At 39.9% G+C, this 18,838-nt stretch overlaps 1 protein-coding gene across 1 annotated transcript; it reads right to left on the bottom strand.

The window, feature by feature from the left end:
• Window positions 1-16,144: 16,144 nt before the first annotated feature.
• LOC143940190 (uncharacterized) lies at window positions 16,145-18,467 on the bottom strand. Its single transcript, XM_077461324.1, has 4 exons — window positions 17,932-18,467; window positions 17,663-17,825; window positions 17,435-17,576; window positions 16,145-17,143 (listed from the first exon to the last, which is right to left on the bottom strand). Exons 1-4 carry the CDS (start codon window positions 18,155-18,157, stop codon window positions 16,559-16,561), a joined length of 1,116 nt encoding a protein of 371 aa, XP_077317450.1. The 5' UTR covers window positions 18,158-18,467; the 3' UTR covers window positions 16,145-16,558.
• Between the last annotated feature and the right edge of the window lie 371 nt (window positions 18,468-18,838).

Below are 18,838 nucleotides of genomic sequence, written 5' to 3'. Positions count from 1 at the left end.
CAGCTGACTCACACACGCTGTTTACACCTAGTGCCAGGCCAGGCACTATCACATGTGAATGTAACTGCTATAATTGCTGCTGTATTACTTTATTAAAAATGACTACACTATGAGACTTTCATCCATGTCTCCTGTGGAGTCATTTTTTACATTCTAACTCCTTTCTGAGTGGCCATTGGAGTGGATTCATGCTATTAGTGGAACCAATCTGGTCTTTCTAAAGTGTTTTTTTGACCATCCTGTAAAAAAGTGTCAAACAATTCTGGTGAGTGGCCATCTTCATACTAAGCACTTGTGGTGGAAGATCTAGACATTTTATCTCAGAGTATTCTGTTTTGGTGCTGGGATTTATTCACTTATGGACTTTATGCTTGCTTATTTTCTCATTGATGTACACATTTGAGTTTGATGCAGTGTTTTCTTTGTGTCAGTTTTTTATATAAACACGTATAGTGCCTTATTCTTTATTTTATAATTTTGCAAAGTGTGACAACACTGAAAGCTGAAAATTGGCCTGGGCAGGAAGGGGTTGAAAGTGCCCTGTAGGCAAGTGGTTAAAAATGTGGAACGTACAGTACCCCCATAGCAACTGAAATATGCTCCCCCTACTCTAAAATGATTTGGAGTGAAATCGGTTTTTGATCATGCTACTTCCTCTGAAAAAACTGCTATTGTACCATTAGTTTTAGTTATTTTATGTTAATTGGGTCTTTTCAAAGTTTGTATTATTCTGTACCAAACTGTACTGTTCAGTAACACCATGTACAGCTTTAGGACATCCACCAAGCATGTATTTAACAGATTTTAGTGTTGCCCTTGTAGCTACATAAAAATATTCTCTCCTGGCTGTACTTATTTTTTCTACAATTTTTTTCTGTTTAATGAATGTACATGTCCCTAGTGATGAGCTCAAAGTCTGAACACATGGACTTTTTATCTATTCGGTAGGAGCCAAGCATGAAATATGATAGTGGTGTTTCTCATTGTCTTATTTCTCATTGTTCAAATATGACCACCACCCAGGAAACCCCAATCATGTGTCTACTTTTAGTGGTGAAGCCCTGCCCCCCATTTCCTGGCGTGCCAGGCTGCAGGCTCAGATCAGGGTCTGCTATGTATTTCTTGGGGGGACCTGTCCATTTTTCTATGGGATTTCCCCTTAAAACCCCTATCAGACTTGAATGATCTAGTTTGTTTTTTTCAGGAGGACCCCCATGCTGATTTTTTTATGGGGGGGCCCAATAACATCTATAGCAAACCCTCATCAAAGGGTATCCCCTTCAATTTGCTTACATACAGAAATAAAGTGGGTGGAGCGGTCATTTGCCGGCAATTTAAATGGCATTTTTTTCTTTGTAAATTTTACATAGTTACATAGTTTGTAAGGTTGAATAAAGACACCAGTTCATTCTGAGTGAGTGTCTATAATTGTCCCTAGCCCCTATTCATTGTGTCTCATTAAGATGCTCATCTATTATTATTATTATTTATTTAAGGTACCCATATAGCACCTTCAATTTATACAGTGCTCCACACATATATCACAACATCACATTGGTCCCTACCCTCAAGGAGCCCACAATCCAAGGTCCCCAACTCACATTCATATACTAGGGACAATTTTTTTAATTTTTTTTGAACAGAAGCCAATTAACCTACCAGCACATCTTTGGAGTGTGGGAGGAAACCAGAGTACCTGGAGGAAACCCACGCAGGCACAGGGAGAACATGCAAATTGCAGATAGGTAGTGTCATGGTTGGGATTTGAACCAGCTACCCTTGTTGCCTTTAAAGCATTATTAAAATGACTGCTTTCCACCAAACTGAAGGTTTTTTTTTATTTTTTCTTCTGCTTTGATACATGTTCCCCAGGGCATTGTCCACTCCATGCAATTTGTTTGACAATTCCTTACCTATTAGCCTATAAAATGGCCATTACTGTTTTTTAACATTCCTCTCCTGTTGACTTCAATGGGGGTCAGATTCAACATCTGAAATTTAAGCATGTTTTTCAAACTCACCTCAAACTATACCTTAATACATTCATCTCTTCCCAACATGTATTTTTTTATTGTAATTTGTCTATTAGCACTAATGGCCCAAATTCAGCAACAACATTTGCTCCTTATAGACTTCAAAGGGATTCCCATCTAAGTTTGGGTTAGCAAACTGAACAAGATTTGTGAAACCTTTGACAATTCAACCCCAGGAATATTTGCTCATCAGTAAGCCTGTTTGATTTCCAAATATACAACCATTTAAAATTACAGGATGAGTACCCCAGAGCACAAAGTCTGGCAAATAAAAACTTGGAAGTCATAGCTGTCTAAAGCCTCATACACATGATGATAATATTGGATGAATGATCGTTTGTTTTTTTTCTTTTTTTGCAAGCTAGTCTCATATTGAAAATGAAGAGGTTACTAAAGTTATGAAAATTCTCATACGACCGAATACAACTTCAGAAGTGATGCAATGTGTTGTATTGTAATGTATTATTTCGCCTCCAGGCATGCGTGGTCTAGGTCTTCTTATTTTTTTGGATGAATACTGTACTGGATTTATTAAACTAAAATTGTTTGTTCTGATATTGTACAAGAATTTTTTTTGTGTCTATCTCTTCTGATAATTTTTCATAAATTGTTGTGATCGGCAGAACAGGGTTCCCACAGCATTTTTTACTGACAAAACATGGAAAATTTACTAGCAGAGCACATTTTTTACTGGCAACCTGAGAAATTACAGAATTCTTATTGTAAACTAACGCAGTTTATATTTAACTACTTCCCGTCCGACCTATAACAGAATGATGGCCAGTAAGTGGTTCTGTTATCCTGACTGGGCGTCATATGAGGTCCAGCAGGATAACATGCCAGCACGCACCCGTGGGGGGCGCGCAGTGCAGCGATCACAAGTGTGACATGCCAGTCTGACACACCGCATCTCCGATCGTGATAAGAAGCCTCTGACAGAGGCTTCTTACCACATGATCAGCTGATCATCGCGAGAACCAGGAAGTGCCGGTAAATGGCATTCCTCGGTTCGTGCTGACAGTGAGACAAACGGCGGCTTTTCCTGTCAGAGGGGGGGGTCTGTGCTGATAATCCGCACATTGTTTATTAGCACAGCCCCATGAGATGTGCCAATCACCTGCCAATCAGTGCCCAGCAGTGCCTCAATAATAAAGTCTGCAAGTGCCCACTACAGTGCCAATCAGAGCCCACCACAGTGCCAATCAGTGTCCATCACAGTGACAATCAGTGTCCAGCAGTAATACCTGTCAGTACCTGCCCAATCAGTGCTGTCCATCAGTGCCATCTATTAGTGTCCAACAATGCCACCTGTCAGTGCCTATCAGTGCTGCATATCAGTGCCGCCTACAAGTGCCCATTATTTCTACATATCAGTGCCAACTCATCAGTGCCCACTGGTTCTGCCTCATCAGTACCGACTCATCAGTGCCCGTCAGTGACAGAGAAAAAACGTTTTTTACAGAAACAAAGAAAAACATTTTTTTTTCAAAAATATCTGTCTTTTTCAGTTTGTTTAGCAAAAAATAAAAACCGCAGAGGTGATCAAATACCACCAAAAGAAAGCTCTATTTGTGGGAAGAAAATGATAAAAATTTAGTTTGGGTACAGTCTTGTATGACCGCGCAATTGTCATTCAAAGTGCGAACTGAAAGTGCGAACTGAAAGCTCAAAATTGTTCACAAGATTTTTACAAACTGTCAGTAAATTTACTGGCAACTCTGCTCTAGAAAGCTGTGTACTAATGATTAGATTATCGTACAATCACTTTGAAAGTTGTAATTTTTTATCCGATTTTCTGATAGTGTGTACTTGGCATCAGCCCGAGAGCATCACAACTGGTTGACCAATAAATAGTGTCTCAACACCAGGTATCACTCAACAATAACACTATATAGAAAAGTATTATTTTACAGAAAGAGTAGTAATGGTAGGTAGAGACTCAGTCAACAGCAAGACAATTTATGACAACCATAGATCTATATACATATATGAGTATAAAGCAAAAAAATAAAAAATACAACAGAAGTTTCTCATTATGACAACCAAAACCTAAACTTACTGGTGTGTATTTTTTGGTCGTCAATGTTTCCTCTCCTGAAACCTGTAGCAAATTCTGTAAAAATGGTTAAATAGGCCAATAACTGACCGACTGGCTGAACAAGCACTGCACTTATTAACATAGTTACTAAACAGCTCTGAGAAAGTTTTTTCAGTTCTATCCAACGTTTTTAAAAGGTAGACCAGAGAGTAATTTGCTGACCCAGCAGTCAGCAGATACCCACTCTTCTATCAGCAGCTAAGCTCAACCAACTTCTAAATGGTCGTTGAGCTAAACTATCAGCATCAGATATAAAACATTTAAAAAAAGAAAGCTATCCTTTATTTTGTTAGAGTAAATAAGTATTTTTTAAGCACGATTGAAGTATTTTTATAGGGTGCTACTTGAACTAAATGTGACATAAGGTGAGATTTGCCTGTGAAAAGTCACAATAAATTGTGAATAATTGAATATAAAGCCCAAAGGTGTTCATTGGTATAATTATAGCTATAAGACTCTAAGGTGCCTGTGAAATGAACTCATTTGCAGTCAACTTTTTTTAAATTTTCACAGGAGGGAAAGTGGCAGATTTTGTGAAAAAAAGAAACATCTGTCATTTGGATCCATCGTTCTGTGCTGTAGTTATCAGTAAGGCACACAGGACCTTATCTATGAAATTATTTTTAAAGAAGCAAGCTTGATGTCCAATGCAATGTACAAGCTTCCAATTGTCCCTTTCTTCATAAAATGTGATAAAAGAGGCAAATATAGGCATATTCCACTTTTAAGTACCTAAAGCTGGAAAGTGCAAAATCAGGCTCACTTCTGTATAGAAACCAGTGAGCTTCTAACCCCAGCTTGTTCAATTAAGCTTTGGTAATAAAACCTAGAAGCTCATTGGTTTTTATACAAAAGTAGCCTGATTTTGTACTTTCCAGCTTTAGTAAATAAACCCCATTGTGTACTTAAAAGTGGGGTATGCCTGTACCAGAGTGGCAATACATTTCAATGCAATGCATTTCAGGTAAAGAAATATACTATAAATAAATTAGTGGCATACTAGAATGTCTATACCATTTTTTCTTATGTTACTTATGGACAAGTCATTTTCTTTACATTTACAGTGAATGAAACAGCTACTGGAAAATATACACCTGCCAAACTACAATAAGCCTAAAGCTGGCCATACACCTATAGATTATCTGCAGATTTTCTATGGTTAGATGGAAAAAATGGGAGATTCCTCCATCCACACAGTTTAGCGAACATGGAGAAATCTGTTGCACTTTTTCCATCTAACCATAGAAAATCTGTAGATAATCTATAGGTGTATGGCCAGCTTAACAAAATATAGCTGAAAAAGCTAAAAGCTGTGTAAAGCCCCATACACACTAAAAGATTTTCTGCTGGTTCTTGTCTTCAGATTTACCAAAACCATATACCGTATTTATCGGTGTATAACACGCACTTTTTTCCCCTTAAAATCAGGGGGAAATCGCGGGTGCGTGTTATACGCCGATCCTCCACTATTTTGGAGCCTCTGGGCGGCTTCCAGCCACCTTCGGCCCTTCTTGGCGGCTTTCGGCAGCTTTTGGCTGCCTTCGGCCCTTCTCGGCGGCTTTAGGCCGTTCTTGGTGGCTTTTTGCCGCTCTCGGCCGTTCTCGGCAGCTTTCGGCCACCTTCGGCCCTTCTCTGTGGCCGAAATCTGCAGAGAACAGCCAAGAGCAGCCAAAAGCTGCCGAGAATGGCCTAAGGCGGCTGAAAGCCACCGAGAATGGCTGAAGGCAGCCGAAAGCCGCCAAGAATGGCCGAAGGCGGGCGAAAGCCACCGAGAAGGGCCGAAGGTGGCCGAGAGCTACCGAGCACCGCCGAGATACACGGGACATCTCGGCGGCGCCATTTTTTTAAAATAAAACCAGAAAATAAAACTGACAAGGCTGAAAATGACACTGACAAGGGGACAACGATGGACAAGGCTGCATGACAGAGCTGCAATGATGGACAGGCTGCAATGATGGACAAGGCTGCAATAATAGACAGGCTGCAATGATGGACAAGGCTGCAATGATGGACAGGCTGCAATGATGGACAAGGCTGCAATGATAGACAGGCTGCATGACAAAGCTGCATATGACACTGACAGGGGTGCAATGATGGACAAGGCTGGAAATGACACTGACAAGGTTGCAGATGGACACTGATAAGGCTGCATTGATGGGCATTTAAATGTAAGTTTTTTTTCCTTAAACTTCCCACCTAAAAGCTTCTTTCCTTAAAATTCCCTCCTAAACTTGGGGTGCGTGTTATACGCCGATAAATACGGTAATATGAGGTCAAACCTCAGGAGTTTCAAATTGCACGCAATTAGGCAGGCCCTTGCACTACATGGTTTTGGTAAATCTGAAGACAAAAATCTGCAGAAAATCTGATCGTGTGTATGGGGCTTTACAAGTATTTATACTTGTCATTATCATAGTGCTATACTAATCATGCATATTTTTTTGTTATACAATTCATCTATGCCTCTTTATAACTGTCACATATTTTAATACAACGCAGCAAAAATAGTTGGGGAACGTAGCAAATGATGAACTGGAAAAAAGGCTCTTGGTGAAGAAAACTATTAAATATAACTTTTTTTTAGTTTTGAATAGAGTGGAGAGGGATTAGAACACCGGTCAGGTTTTTATTGCTGGCTGTGCCCCTATTAGGGAGATTTATGGTAGCTGCAAACCCGAACCTCATCCCTAATGAAAAACTGGATATTTCTAAATGACCCATAAAAACATGGTATCATTTGACATTAATTGTTTGTATTCTTTAAATATTTATTCATTTAAAAATTCAAGATTTTGGTGGAAGTAATTGTTAGCTTTATAACCAGAGTTGTTAAAACTATCATAGTACAATCTTTTCTAGTGCATCACTCAACAAGACACCCAAGGTTGCTATTGCTATATTAAATAGAACAGCAGTAATGTTTCCAATGAAATTGTGCTTCACCCATTGCTGTATTGTTATCTGGCATTGTAAAAGCTCTTAATAAAAGTGTCTTTAAAGGGTCACTAAACCCATATAATAAAAAAACTATCAATAAATGCTGTATTACATGCTGTTTCTACTCACTCTATGTTTTCTGCATTCTGGTTGATCCTGCAGCTCTCTATCTCCCCCTTCTGTTCATGTCCCCAATTCAGTGATTTTGCATCTGTAATGGCAACTCTGCACATGCTCAGTTTTCAGTAAGACTCTATGCTGAGCATTTCCTCACTATGACATCTTGCCAGCCCATGTGACTATAGAGTCACACGTGTGGGCGTATACACAGTGGTAAATGAAAGTCCACTCCCTCCCTCCTCCTCCATACCCACTAATCAGGTAAACACTATGGCGGCGGGATATTACATGTAAATTAATGGTGGCTTCTCCTCCATCTTATTCTTAGAAACAGGCTGGAGGGGTGTGACACAGCCTGTGACAGGCAGAAATCTGCTGAAACCATGGTATTGCCAAAAAATAAAAATAAAGATTTGATTCCAAATATATATATATTTGTATGACAATTTAATACAGTTTATTGATATTATTTCTTTATTTTTACTTTGCATTCCAAAGGCTGTTTTTTTATTTTATTTATTTTGAACATGTGATCAGCCGCAGAGGACTAGAAGCTCCTTCTGCTTATGTTTCCCTGCAGGCAGGCTGGGAAAGAGCTGGATCATGTGACAGCTGTATATTGATTAGGAAAAAGGTACTTAGATTTTTTTATTTTTTTATTAAAACATACAGTGCCATCATCCACATACAGAAATAGAAGGGGCAATGTAAATTAAACAGTGTGTTTATTATCACTTTAATAATAAAAAAAAGAACCCTTCAGTTGGTGTTACAGAGATTTCAATATATGTTTAATTACAGCCCTGAGCAAAGTATCAATATAGCTGGAATGTCCTAAGGAAAATAATTTGTTGCTTCTCATCTAGCATAGATTTTACATCACATCCCCTGATAGATAAATATATCATTTGAGGAATAATATTTTGGGATTTTTTGGGTGCACATTTACAACAAAGTTGTTTATAGAAAAATAGAAATGTATTAGAAAAATGTTAAAGACAAACATCCAAAGGTAAGTATTTGACACTATTACAGTACTTTTACAAGTGCAAACTGATTAACATTTCTACATGGTTCCCCTTAGTTATTGGCTTCTTCAGGTGGTCCGGTGGTCCAGCATAGGAAGGGAAGAGATTTATTGTGGCACTTCTGGTTTAAAGGGTCAACAGGTTTGACTTTATGAAATCTCAGAAACCAATCTATTCTATCTTTCTCACCATCTTTTGCAACTTCATCTATTTACTTTGGATCTGGAAGCTATCAATTAATCTGAAGTCTTGGAACACATCAAAGGATTCTATTTGTGGGATGGTTCATATAAACGGTTGTGTATTTAAAGATACATCCCCCTCTATGGTTATACCCGATGAGTCGACTTCCCATACCCCTATGACTCTGGAGCCTCAATAAACATACAAATAGTTTTTGAATATACAGTCTATACTGTGCCTGATATAAAAAAAAAATCTCCTTAAGAAGCCAATAACCAAGGCGAAACATGTAGAAATGAAATCAGTTTGCACTTGTAAAAGTACTGTAATATCAAATACTTACCTTTGGATGTTTGTTTTTTAAAATTTTTCTAATAAATTTTTATTTTTCTATAAACAACTTTGTTGTAAATGTGCACCCAAAAAATCCCAATATACCACAGATGTAAATAATAGATAAATTACTACTAAACAAAAATGAATTGTAGGAAGATATTATGAAAGTAGTTGTTCATGATACTACATTCAGATTCCATATAAATTAGTCAATGAGAGTGTTCGATATGTGTTTATTATAATTTCCTTTTTTTACAGTTACCCTTTTTTAATTTGTTAATTTGACAGTGGCAGAACACTATTACAATATTCCATAACCACTTCAGCTCCAGAAGTATTTACCCCCTTCATGACCAGGCCATTTTTTGCCATTTGATACTGCTCTATTTTAAGTGGCGATTGCGTGGTCATGCAACGTTGTACCGAAACTAAATTGATATAATTTTTTCACACAAATAGAGCTTTATTTTTTCTTTTGGTGATATTTGGTCACCATTGTTTTTTGTTTTTTTTGCAATATAAATGAAAAACTACCAAAACTTAAAAAAACAAACAAACAATATTTTTTACATTCTGCTATAAAACATACCCAATAATTTATTTTTATTTTTTATCTAATTTTTTCATACATTTTGGCCAAAATGTATTCTGCTACATGTTCTTGATAAAAAAAAATCCCAAGAAGTGTTTATTGATTGGTTTACATGAAAGTTATACAAACTATGGTATATATACTGGAATTTTTTTCTATACTACTAATAGCGACTATCAGCGACTTTCAACAGGACTGCAATGCTGCGGCAGACAATCTGACACTAACTGATGCTGGGGGGGGGGGAACTGACATCACCAGTGACATTAATACAGTGATCAGTAAAAATCTATAAATTGTGACTGTACTAATGAGGGGTTAACATTGAGAGCGATTAAAGGGGTTAACTATGTGTAATGTGTGAACAGTATGCTTATTTTACTGAGTTTCTCAACCCTGCAAAGCAAAGCAGAAGCCGACAGATTGTTTGCTTCCTACAGAGCTCTGTGTTGTTTTTTCTACACAAGAGCTCTGGGCTGTGATTGCACACAGCCGAATGAATCATTGGCTAGGACTTGCTGACAGGCTTCCGCTGTGTACAATCATCATCGCATTCACGCACCCTAAACCTGTAAGTAGGTAGCGACCTATGGGTACGTCGCTTTGCCGACAATGGCTGCTCACACTCAGTACATTGCAGGCAGGCGGGTGGCAAGACGTTAATCATATTCCCAACAAATACAATCTATCCAACTCTGTACTTTATCATGCTGCAACTTAAAGAGGAAGTAAACCCTTACAAACCACTTTGACCTACAGGTAAGCCTAGATTAAGGCTTACCTGTAGGTCCAAGAAATATCTCCTAAACCTATATGGTTTAGGAGATATTTGCCCGAAAACGGGCACCGCTGTCTACGGCGCATGCGCACTAAACGCAGCAGTTCCAAGAATGGAGCTGCCGCATTTGTCGACTCCCGTGCGCATGCGCGGGAGTGACGTCATCGCGGCTTTGCCGAATGACAGCGGCGGAGCTGCGAGACGCCACTCCCGTGCGGAAGTGACGTCATCGCGGCTTCGCCGCTGTCATTCGGCGGAGCTGCAAGACGCCACAAGCAAGATGGATGCGGTGGACTACAGGGGACAGCGGCGACTTCGCTGGCTCCTGTGTCAGGTAAGTGACACATAATGGGCTACTATGCGATGCATAGTAGTCCATTATGCTTTACCTTTGCAGGGAAAAAAAGAGGAAGTAAACTCATCAGGGTTTACTTCCTCTTTAAAGAGAATCTCTCATTTTGTCTATTCAGAGTAAAGTAAGGCCGCGTACACACGCGGGGACTGTTCGCCCAACTTTGTCCGCTGAACAGTGTTTCGGCGGACAGTCCGCCCGTGTGTGGGCTTTCAGCGGACAGTTTCAGCGAACAGTTTGCTGAACAAGGTTTTTCGGAATTTCCGAAAAACTGTCCGCTGAAACTTGGTTTCAGCGAACAGTCCCCTCGTGTGTAGGCTTGTTCGTCAAACTAAGTTCCGCGCATGCTCAGAAAGGATTTACACGCCGAAAGTTGTAATGCAGTGTATAGGACGTTGTATTTTCCATCCCGTCGTACGTGCCGTTCACGTCATCGCGCACGGTTTCAGCAAACTGTTCGTTCGTCGTGTGTGGCCATGTCCGTCCATGCTAATTTTGAGCGGACTGTTTGCCGAAACTGTTTGATGGACAAAGTTGGGCGAACAGTCCCCGCGTGTGTACGCGGCCTAACAGGTATTGTAATTTTTAGCAAGATGTAGGAAGTTTTTTGATACGTTTTTGTATACCCTGATATCTTCTTGATATCTCTGTTCTAAAAGTACTGTTGTTTTTCACCATAATCCCTTTTTAAAAATGATGACTCAGTAAATGAATCTGTTTTGTAGCAAAAACAATGAAAATTGTATGGATTAAATGCCCCCAGTGAGATTAGCATGTGAATAGGCTTGTGCATGACAGACAGGATCGGTTTGTCAGGCTTTAGTGGACTTCAACAAAATGGCATCCGTCTGAACAAAGACTCCTTTTTGCATAAATGTGAATGGGATGGGTAAAAGATGGCTTCAGCTCCTGTTCTCCACCTGTACACAACTATAGGTGAAGAACAGGAGCTGAAGCCATCTTTTACCTATCTCATTTATGTAACAGGGAGTCAGTGTGCAGATGGTCACCATTTTGTTGAAGTGATATGTTTTGTGTTACATTATTTTTTAGCAAATGTAGCGGGCGGCTGTTCTGGCGCAGGAATCATGTTTATTTTTTTCTACAAAATTCAAGGCTCCAGGCACAGCGATCAGCTGCGTTTGCACAGTGCGTTTACCAGCGTTTACATGCGTTTACATGCGTTTTTATGCGGTTGCGTTTAACTGCAGTTTTTATTCCCATAGCAACCCTTTTATTTATTTATGTTTTTGTTCCCTGGAATGTACCCATGATGCATTGCAGTCCTCTATATTTAAACCTGTTTCTTTGTTCTCTGGCTGAGTGTGTGTTGGAGTTTTGCAGGAGTGGAGAGGAGTGCTGAGTTTTGTGCCAGTTTTTTTGAAAAATGAATGCAAATATGGGTAGTTTGCTTGCAATGCTCATTTTGCTGATGATGAGGATGAAGAGAAGAAGAGCGATCCAGAGTAGGCGACGTCCTCGTCGTTACTGGGTCCATCCCCTAACGTCTCAGCGCCTATCGATCGGCTACTTTGCCCTCATGTTCGGTGAGCTGAGGACTCATGGGGACAAGTTCCACAATTACACCAGGATGTCGGTGGCATGCTTCGATGAGCTGTTGGGACTTGTTAGAGGACGCCTGACCAGAACCACGACCAATATGCGAAGAAGCATTAGTCCAGAAGAACGGCTGTTACTTACGTTAAGGTAGGTTTTCCATATGTTGAACAAATGCTTAAATTCATGTACATGCAGGCTTAGGCAATATTGGCAATAGTGTGTGTGTATGTATGTATGTATATGTATATGTATATGTATATATATATATATATATATATATATATATATATATATATATATATATATATATATATAGATATATATATAGATGAATCTATAACCTAATCTATATCACAACAGCGATTTTTCGCACATTACTCCCATTACCATTATCTTTTATCCTTGAAAACTATCTATCGTGCCTTGCACAGTCAGTTTTATTTTTTGCAAATAGGAAACATCATCAAATTTCAGTAGTTTCTCATTATGTAGGTGAGCTCTGAACACAAAGGCAGAGTTTTGCATTAACAAGCAAGGTACCACCAAATAATATTTTGTACTAGACCAACCCACCACCAGGCTTCCTGTTTGGATGCCAGCACCTACTACCAGAGCCGAGGGATTTATCTTTGGGCTGCAATGTGTTAAAAGTCATCAGCTTATATAGATGCTGATGTTTATTTGTTACCATGTAGAACTCCATATGTATATTGATTTTTTTTTAAATTTTATTTATTTTACTATATTTTATATTTTCTGAATTGTTATCAATTTTGTATTGCAGATACCTTGCCACTGGTGCCAGTTTCACCTCCCTCCATCATCAATTTCTGATGGGAATTTCCACCGTATCCACCATTGTGCATGATACCTGTTACGTCATCTGGGAAGAACTGAGAACATCAGTCATGCCGGAGCCAACATCCAGTCTGTGGGAGGAAATAGCGGAGGAATTTTGGGAGAAGACCAACTTCCCAAACTGCATTGGGGCATTAGATGGGAAACACATCCGGCTCATCAAGCCTCCAAAATCCGGTTCCCGCTTTTTCAATTATAAGAAATACTTTTCTATTGTGCTTCTGGGACTCAGCGATGCAAATATGAAGTTCATCGCTGTGGATGTTGGAGCGTATGGGAGTTCTGGAGATTCGAGAATTTTCAGAAATTCCATAATGGGGCGGCGTTTTCAACATGGCGAATTTCAGGTGCCACAGTCAAGGCCTCTCCCTGGTACTACTGGACCAGATCTTCCACTTGTAGTGCTGGGAGATGAGGCATTTGCCTTATCCACGCACCTGCTAAGGCCCTATACCAGGCATGGTCTCACTGCCAGGAGGCGAATTTTTAACTATAGACTCAGCAGAGCTCGAAGAATGGTGGAGTGCGCATTTGGCATTTGCGCTGCCAAATGGCGTGTTTTGATGACAGCCATGCATCTGGAAGTTGAGCATGCCGTCAATGTGGTTCTAGCGAGTTGTGTTCTCCACAATTTTTTGAGGGGTAAGGAGATCGTGGCCACCGAAACCCCTGTTTATGAGGAACCCATAGGTCCTGTTACTGGCACTCGTCCAAGTAATCAGGCCCTACAAGTCCGTGAACATTTCACTGATTATTTTTTGAGTGAAGATGGACAGCTGCCATGGCAATTGGACTATGTATAAATTTTTAACCATTGTTGCATGTTTTTTTCATCACATATTTCAGGTTTTTGTGTCAGTTTTCACGTTTGCCTTAAATAAAGTAGTCGACAATTTTCAACAATTTAAATTGTTTTTATTTCTATCTTTTGCAATGCACAGGGCGTATTTAAAAAATTGAAAAACATTACAAAAACATTGAATGCTTGCAAGTATAGAAAAATGTTTTTTAATTACTTTGGAATATATATATATAAAATCTCCTTTTAGTTTCAAGTATTGAATTTCAAGTGCAACAGATAACGAGTCCACAAAATATCCCCCACTACCCCCAAAAAAAAAAAAGGTTACAGTATTCCTGCACTGCACAGGGTGTATAAAAAAAATAGAACAACCTTACAAAAACATTGAATGCTTGCAAGTATAGAAAAATGTTTTTTAATTCCTTTGGAATATATATATATAAAATCTCCTTTTAGTTTCAAGTATTGAATTTCAAGTGCAACAGATAACGAGTCCACAAAATATCCCCCACTACCCCCCAAAAAAAAAAAAGGTTACAGTATTCCTGCACTGCACAGGGTGTATAAAAAAAATAGAACAACCTTACAAAAACATTGAATGCTTGCAAGTATAGAAAAATGTTTTTTAATTCCTTTGGAATATATATATATAAAATCTCCTTTTAGTTTCAAGTATTGAATTTCAAGTGCAACAGATAACGAGTCCACAAAATATCCCCCACTACCCCCCCAAAAAAAAAAAGGTTACAGTATTCCTGCACTGCACAGGGTGTATAAAAAAAATAGAAAAACCTTACAAAAACATTGAATGCTTGCAAGTATAGAAAAATGTTTATGAGGAACCCATAGGTCCTGTTACTGGCACTCGTCCAAGTAATCAGGCCCTACAAGTCCGTGAACATTTCACTGATTATTTTTTGAGTGAAGATGGACAGCTGCCATGGCAATTGGACTATGTATAAATTTTTAACCATTGTTGCATGTTTTTTTCATCACATATTTCAGGTTTTTGTGTCAGTTTTCACGTTTGCCTTAAATAAAGTAGTCGACAATTTTCAACAATTTAAATTGTTTTTATTTCTATCTTTTGCAATGCACAGGGCGTATTTAAAAAATTGAAAAACATTACAAAAACATTGAATGCTTGCAAGTATAGAAAAATGTTTTTTAATTACTTTGGAATATATATATATAAAATCTCCTTTTAGTTTCAAGTATTGAATTTCAAGTGCAACAGATAACGAGTCCACAAAATATCCCCCACTACCCCCAAAAAAAAAAAAGGTTACAGTATTCCTGCACTGCACAGGGTGTATAAAAAAAATAGAACAACCTTACAAAAACATTGAATGCTTGCAAGTATAGAAAAATGTTTTTTAATTCCTTTGGAATATATATATATAAAATCTCCTTTTAGTTTCAAGTATTGAATTTCAAGTGCAACAGATAACGAGTCCACAAAATATCCCCCACTACCCCCCAAAAAAAAAAAAGGTTACAGTATTCCTGCACTGCACAGGGTGTATAAAAAAAATAGAACAACCTTACAAAAACATTGAATGCTTGCAAGTATAGAAAAATGTTTTTTAATTCCTTTGGAATATATATATATAAAATCTCCTTTTAGTTTCAAGTATTGAATTTCAAGTGCAACAGATAACGAGTCCACAAAATATCCCCCACTACCCCCCCAAAAAAAAAAAGGTTACAGTATTCCTGCACTGCACAGGGTGTATAAAAAAAATAGAAAAACCTTACAAAAACATTGAATGCTTGCAAGTATAGAAAAATGTTTTTTAATTCCTTTGGAATATATATATATATATATATATATATATATATATATATAAAATCTCCTTTTAGTTTAAAGTATTGAATTTCAAGTGCAACAGATAACGAGTCCACAAAATATCCCCCACTACCCCCCGTAAAAAAAAAAAAAGGTTACAGTATTCCTGAAGTGCTGTCAGGCCCCTTTCACACAGGGCAGATCAGTAATGATCCGTCCCGTGAAGATCCGCTTGGTCGGCAGGGATTGTTCCATTGTCCCCACTGAGCCGGTGGCAGACAGGGCTGTCCCGGCACACTGTGCCCTGTGAGCTCTCTGTTCTCTTCTATGGGGATCGGAAGAGCACGTACCATCTGTCCGTGTAGATCCAATCCGCTCTGCAGATGGCTAGAAAAATTGGATTTCCCTCCGTCTACAGAATCGGACAATTGCGGTGGCACCCGATATCGTCCGCCTCCGCAACAGTCCGATTCTGCAGACGGAGTAAAAACCTATTCTATCCGTCTGCAGAGCCGATCGGATGGACACAGACAGACAGTCCGTGCTCGTCCGATCACCATAGAGGAGAGTGGAGAGCTGACAGGGCGGTCCCTGCACAGTGTGCGGAGACCGCCCTGTCCGCAGCCGGCTCAGCGGGGACAACGGAGCAATCCCACTGAGCGAGCGGATCATCACGGGGCAGATCATTACTGATCCGCCCCGTGTGAAAGGGGCCAAAGATGGGCACTGAGTGCGGTAAACAGTTCTGAAATATTTGGCTAGATGGAGAAAGTGCAAAAGATGTCGCCATGTACACTCCACTGTGTAGATGGGGTAATCTCCCACTGGGCCAAGTCTCTCAACCTAAACAATGCTAGCACCCAATCAGAAAGTTCAGGTATTGTGAGAGCAAGTGGGGCCAAGTAGCAACATGTATAAGCTTGGGACAGTGGGAGATTCTTCTGTGCGTACAGTTCAGTGTACATGGAGGAATCTGGGGTTTGTTGTAAACATTAGTTCGTGTAGGTAAAACATTAAAGTAGTGTAGGTAAAACATTAAGTAACATTACACAACAAGAAAAATACAACCGTCATATCACTGCCATAGGAATACTATAAGTTTTCATATATTGAATAATTAGGGTTACGCAGGGAAGAATGGCTTGGTTCACTGCCAACATCTATGGGTGATCCTGAATGGGAAGATGAGGGTGAAGACACTGGGTGTGGCTGCACATGCATCCTTTGGTAACCAGGATTAGACGGGTAAGATGTATACAGTGGTGGGGGTCCTACATAAGGGTTAATGGCAGATGTTGTGTCATGGCACTGCTGACTGGGCATTGGTCTACTGAAAGACCCACTAGGTGAATTAAAACCCATAGCCCATGGCTGAAATTTAGGATATGGGCGTTGCTCTTTGCAAGCGGACACAATATACGTTAAATAGGCATGTATATCACCCCTGACCTCAGTGCGCTTATCTGCAGGAATCTCCCTGATTACACAAAGCAACATTCTTAAAAACATAACATCGGGGTCTGAGATGTTGAGGAATTCATCATCTTTTGCCTGGTTTTGTGATTGGTTTCTCATTTCTTCAATGATACGGTTGAAATATTCCTCAAAAGGTGTCTCTTGTTGAGTACGTGTTCGACGGGTGGTAGTAGTAGACCGGACTCTCCTATCTGGATTTGCCTGCAATATTATAATATATAGATTATGCATCTGATACTGAGGTCACACTGAACAGCATATGATGGCTTGCACAAATATTGCAGCACCTGTTTAGAATAGATCACACACAGGTACTTGTTTTGTTGCAAAAACCTGATCTCACTGAAGACCTCCAAAGCCAGAAGAACAAGTCACACCTTGCCCAAAAAACAAGTCGTTGTTGTTTCTACAACATTTGTGCCAACACCAGCTGCCTTTTCAAAATGTAACGTCTTTTGTGGACAGAAATTGTGACATTTTTAAAATACATACCGCAGGTTCTTGAGTGGATGGATGATATTCTTGGGATGACACTGTTTCTGTGGTTTCTTGACTGGTGTCAGCGTCTCCTGATGGTGATGGCGACGAACTTTCGCGCCTTGCGCTTGCTCTCACAGGGACACTTGACACAGTTCTAGGTAACAATAAAGATTACACGTTTAAAAAAAAAGTGAACATGAATATGCCAAATCGCTAAGTAAAATAAATGGATATACTTACGTGCGCATCTCAGTGGTGCGCCTCAAAAAAGACAAAGCCTCTGCATGGGGGTTAGGCCTGCGACGAGTTGAGGGTGCTCCGCTTCTCTCCGCAGCCTTCTCTTCGTTGACTTCTTTTTTGTAACGGTCGTGCAGGGACCTCCAACGTGTATAAACCTCCTTTCCTGCAATATATAAAAAAACATACAATGGCCTGGTCATTAGGGGGTAAAATCTTTACTAGGATGCATGTGTACCCTGCTGCATAGACACAACAAACCTTGCACTCACCTCGGTTATCCTGTTCAGTTGCAGACATCTCGTCCCAGTTCGGTGTGACATATTTGTAGACTTCTTCCCACTTTGCTCTCTTCAGCACTCGGTCTGCATATCCTGGGCATTCTGAGTCCCATAACTCTGGTCGGGCTTGCACCAGTGCGATGATGGCCTCGTGTGAGATGTCTCTTGCCGCCATGCTGTCTTCTCCCCTTTCATCCCTCTCAACTTCCTGTGTCATTTCCCAGGTACACCTGCTGTATAGGATGTGCTTCCGGGTTTTTATTTTCTTCTTTCACGCTGCTGGCCGCAATTGACACAAAAGACTGCGATTACCTGCGGTTATGTGCTTATAGCTGCGCTACATCGCACCTGGACGCATACAATTCTATTTTTTCTATTCGCACCGAACCGCATGTAACGAAATCGCCGCTAAACGCTGTGTGTGAATGGGGCCATAGGAAAGCATTGTGTGCTTTTAGCTGCGGTAGAAATGAAGAAAATCCGCAGCTAAAAGCACCATTCTATCCGCCCGTGTGAAAGGGGCCTTAAACTGTTTATTTAAGCTTCTACAAAATTAGACAGGTGGCACGTTTGCATGGCATATAATATAAAATTACATTTACTCCAAAATTTCGTTTTGGAGAAGTTTATTTGCAACTACAGGCATACCCCACTTTTAAGTACACAATGGGGTTTATTTACTACAGCTAGAAAGTGCAAAATCAGGCTCACTTCTGCATAGAAACCAATGAGCTTCCAGGTTCTATTACCAAAGCTTAACCGGTTACCGACCAGCGCACGACGATGTACGTCGACAGAATGGCACGGGCAGGCATATTGGCGTACAGGTACGTCCAATATTCAATGGCGCCCTGCCATCGGGAGCGCGCCGCCGGCGGTGCGCTCCCGCGCTGGTCGG

Source organism: Lithobates pipiens, unplaced genomic scaffold, assembly GCF_037356315.1.
Source record: "Lithobates pipiens isolate NorthernLeopardFrog02 unplaced genomic scaffold, aLitPip1_a1.2 Scaffold_3, whole genome shotgun sequence".
Taxonomy (NCBI): domain Eukaryota; kingdom Metazoa; phylum Chordata; class Amphibia; order Anura; family Ranidae; genus Lithobates; species Lithobates pipiens.
The sequence above is the reverse complement of the archived record's forward strand: the minus strand, read 5'-3'. Positions and strand labels throughout refer to the sequence as shown.

What these genes read in the sequence shown, in the direction of transcription:
- LOC143940190 (XM_077461324.1), bottom strand. Translation starts at nt 18,157, where the DNA reads ATGACACAGGAAGTTGAGAGGGATGAAAGGGGAGAAGACAGCATGGCG. An exon ending in AACTGAACAGGATAACCGAG is followed by an intron (nt 17,826 to 17,931) that starts GTGAGTGCAAGG and finishes TATATATTGCAG; the next exon opens with GAAAGGAGGTTTATACACGT. An exon ending in CGCACCACTGAGATGCGCAC is followed by an intron (nt 17,577 to 17,662) that starts GTAAGTATATCC and finishes ATTGTTACCTAG; the next exon opens with AACTGTGTCAAGTGTCCCTG.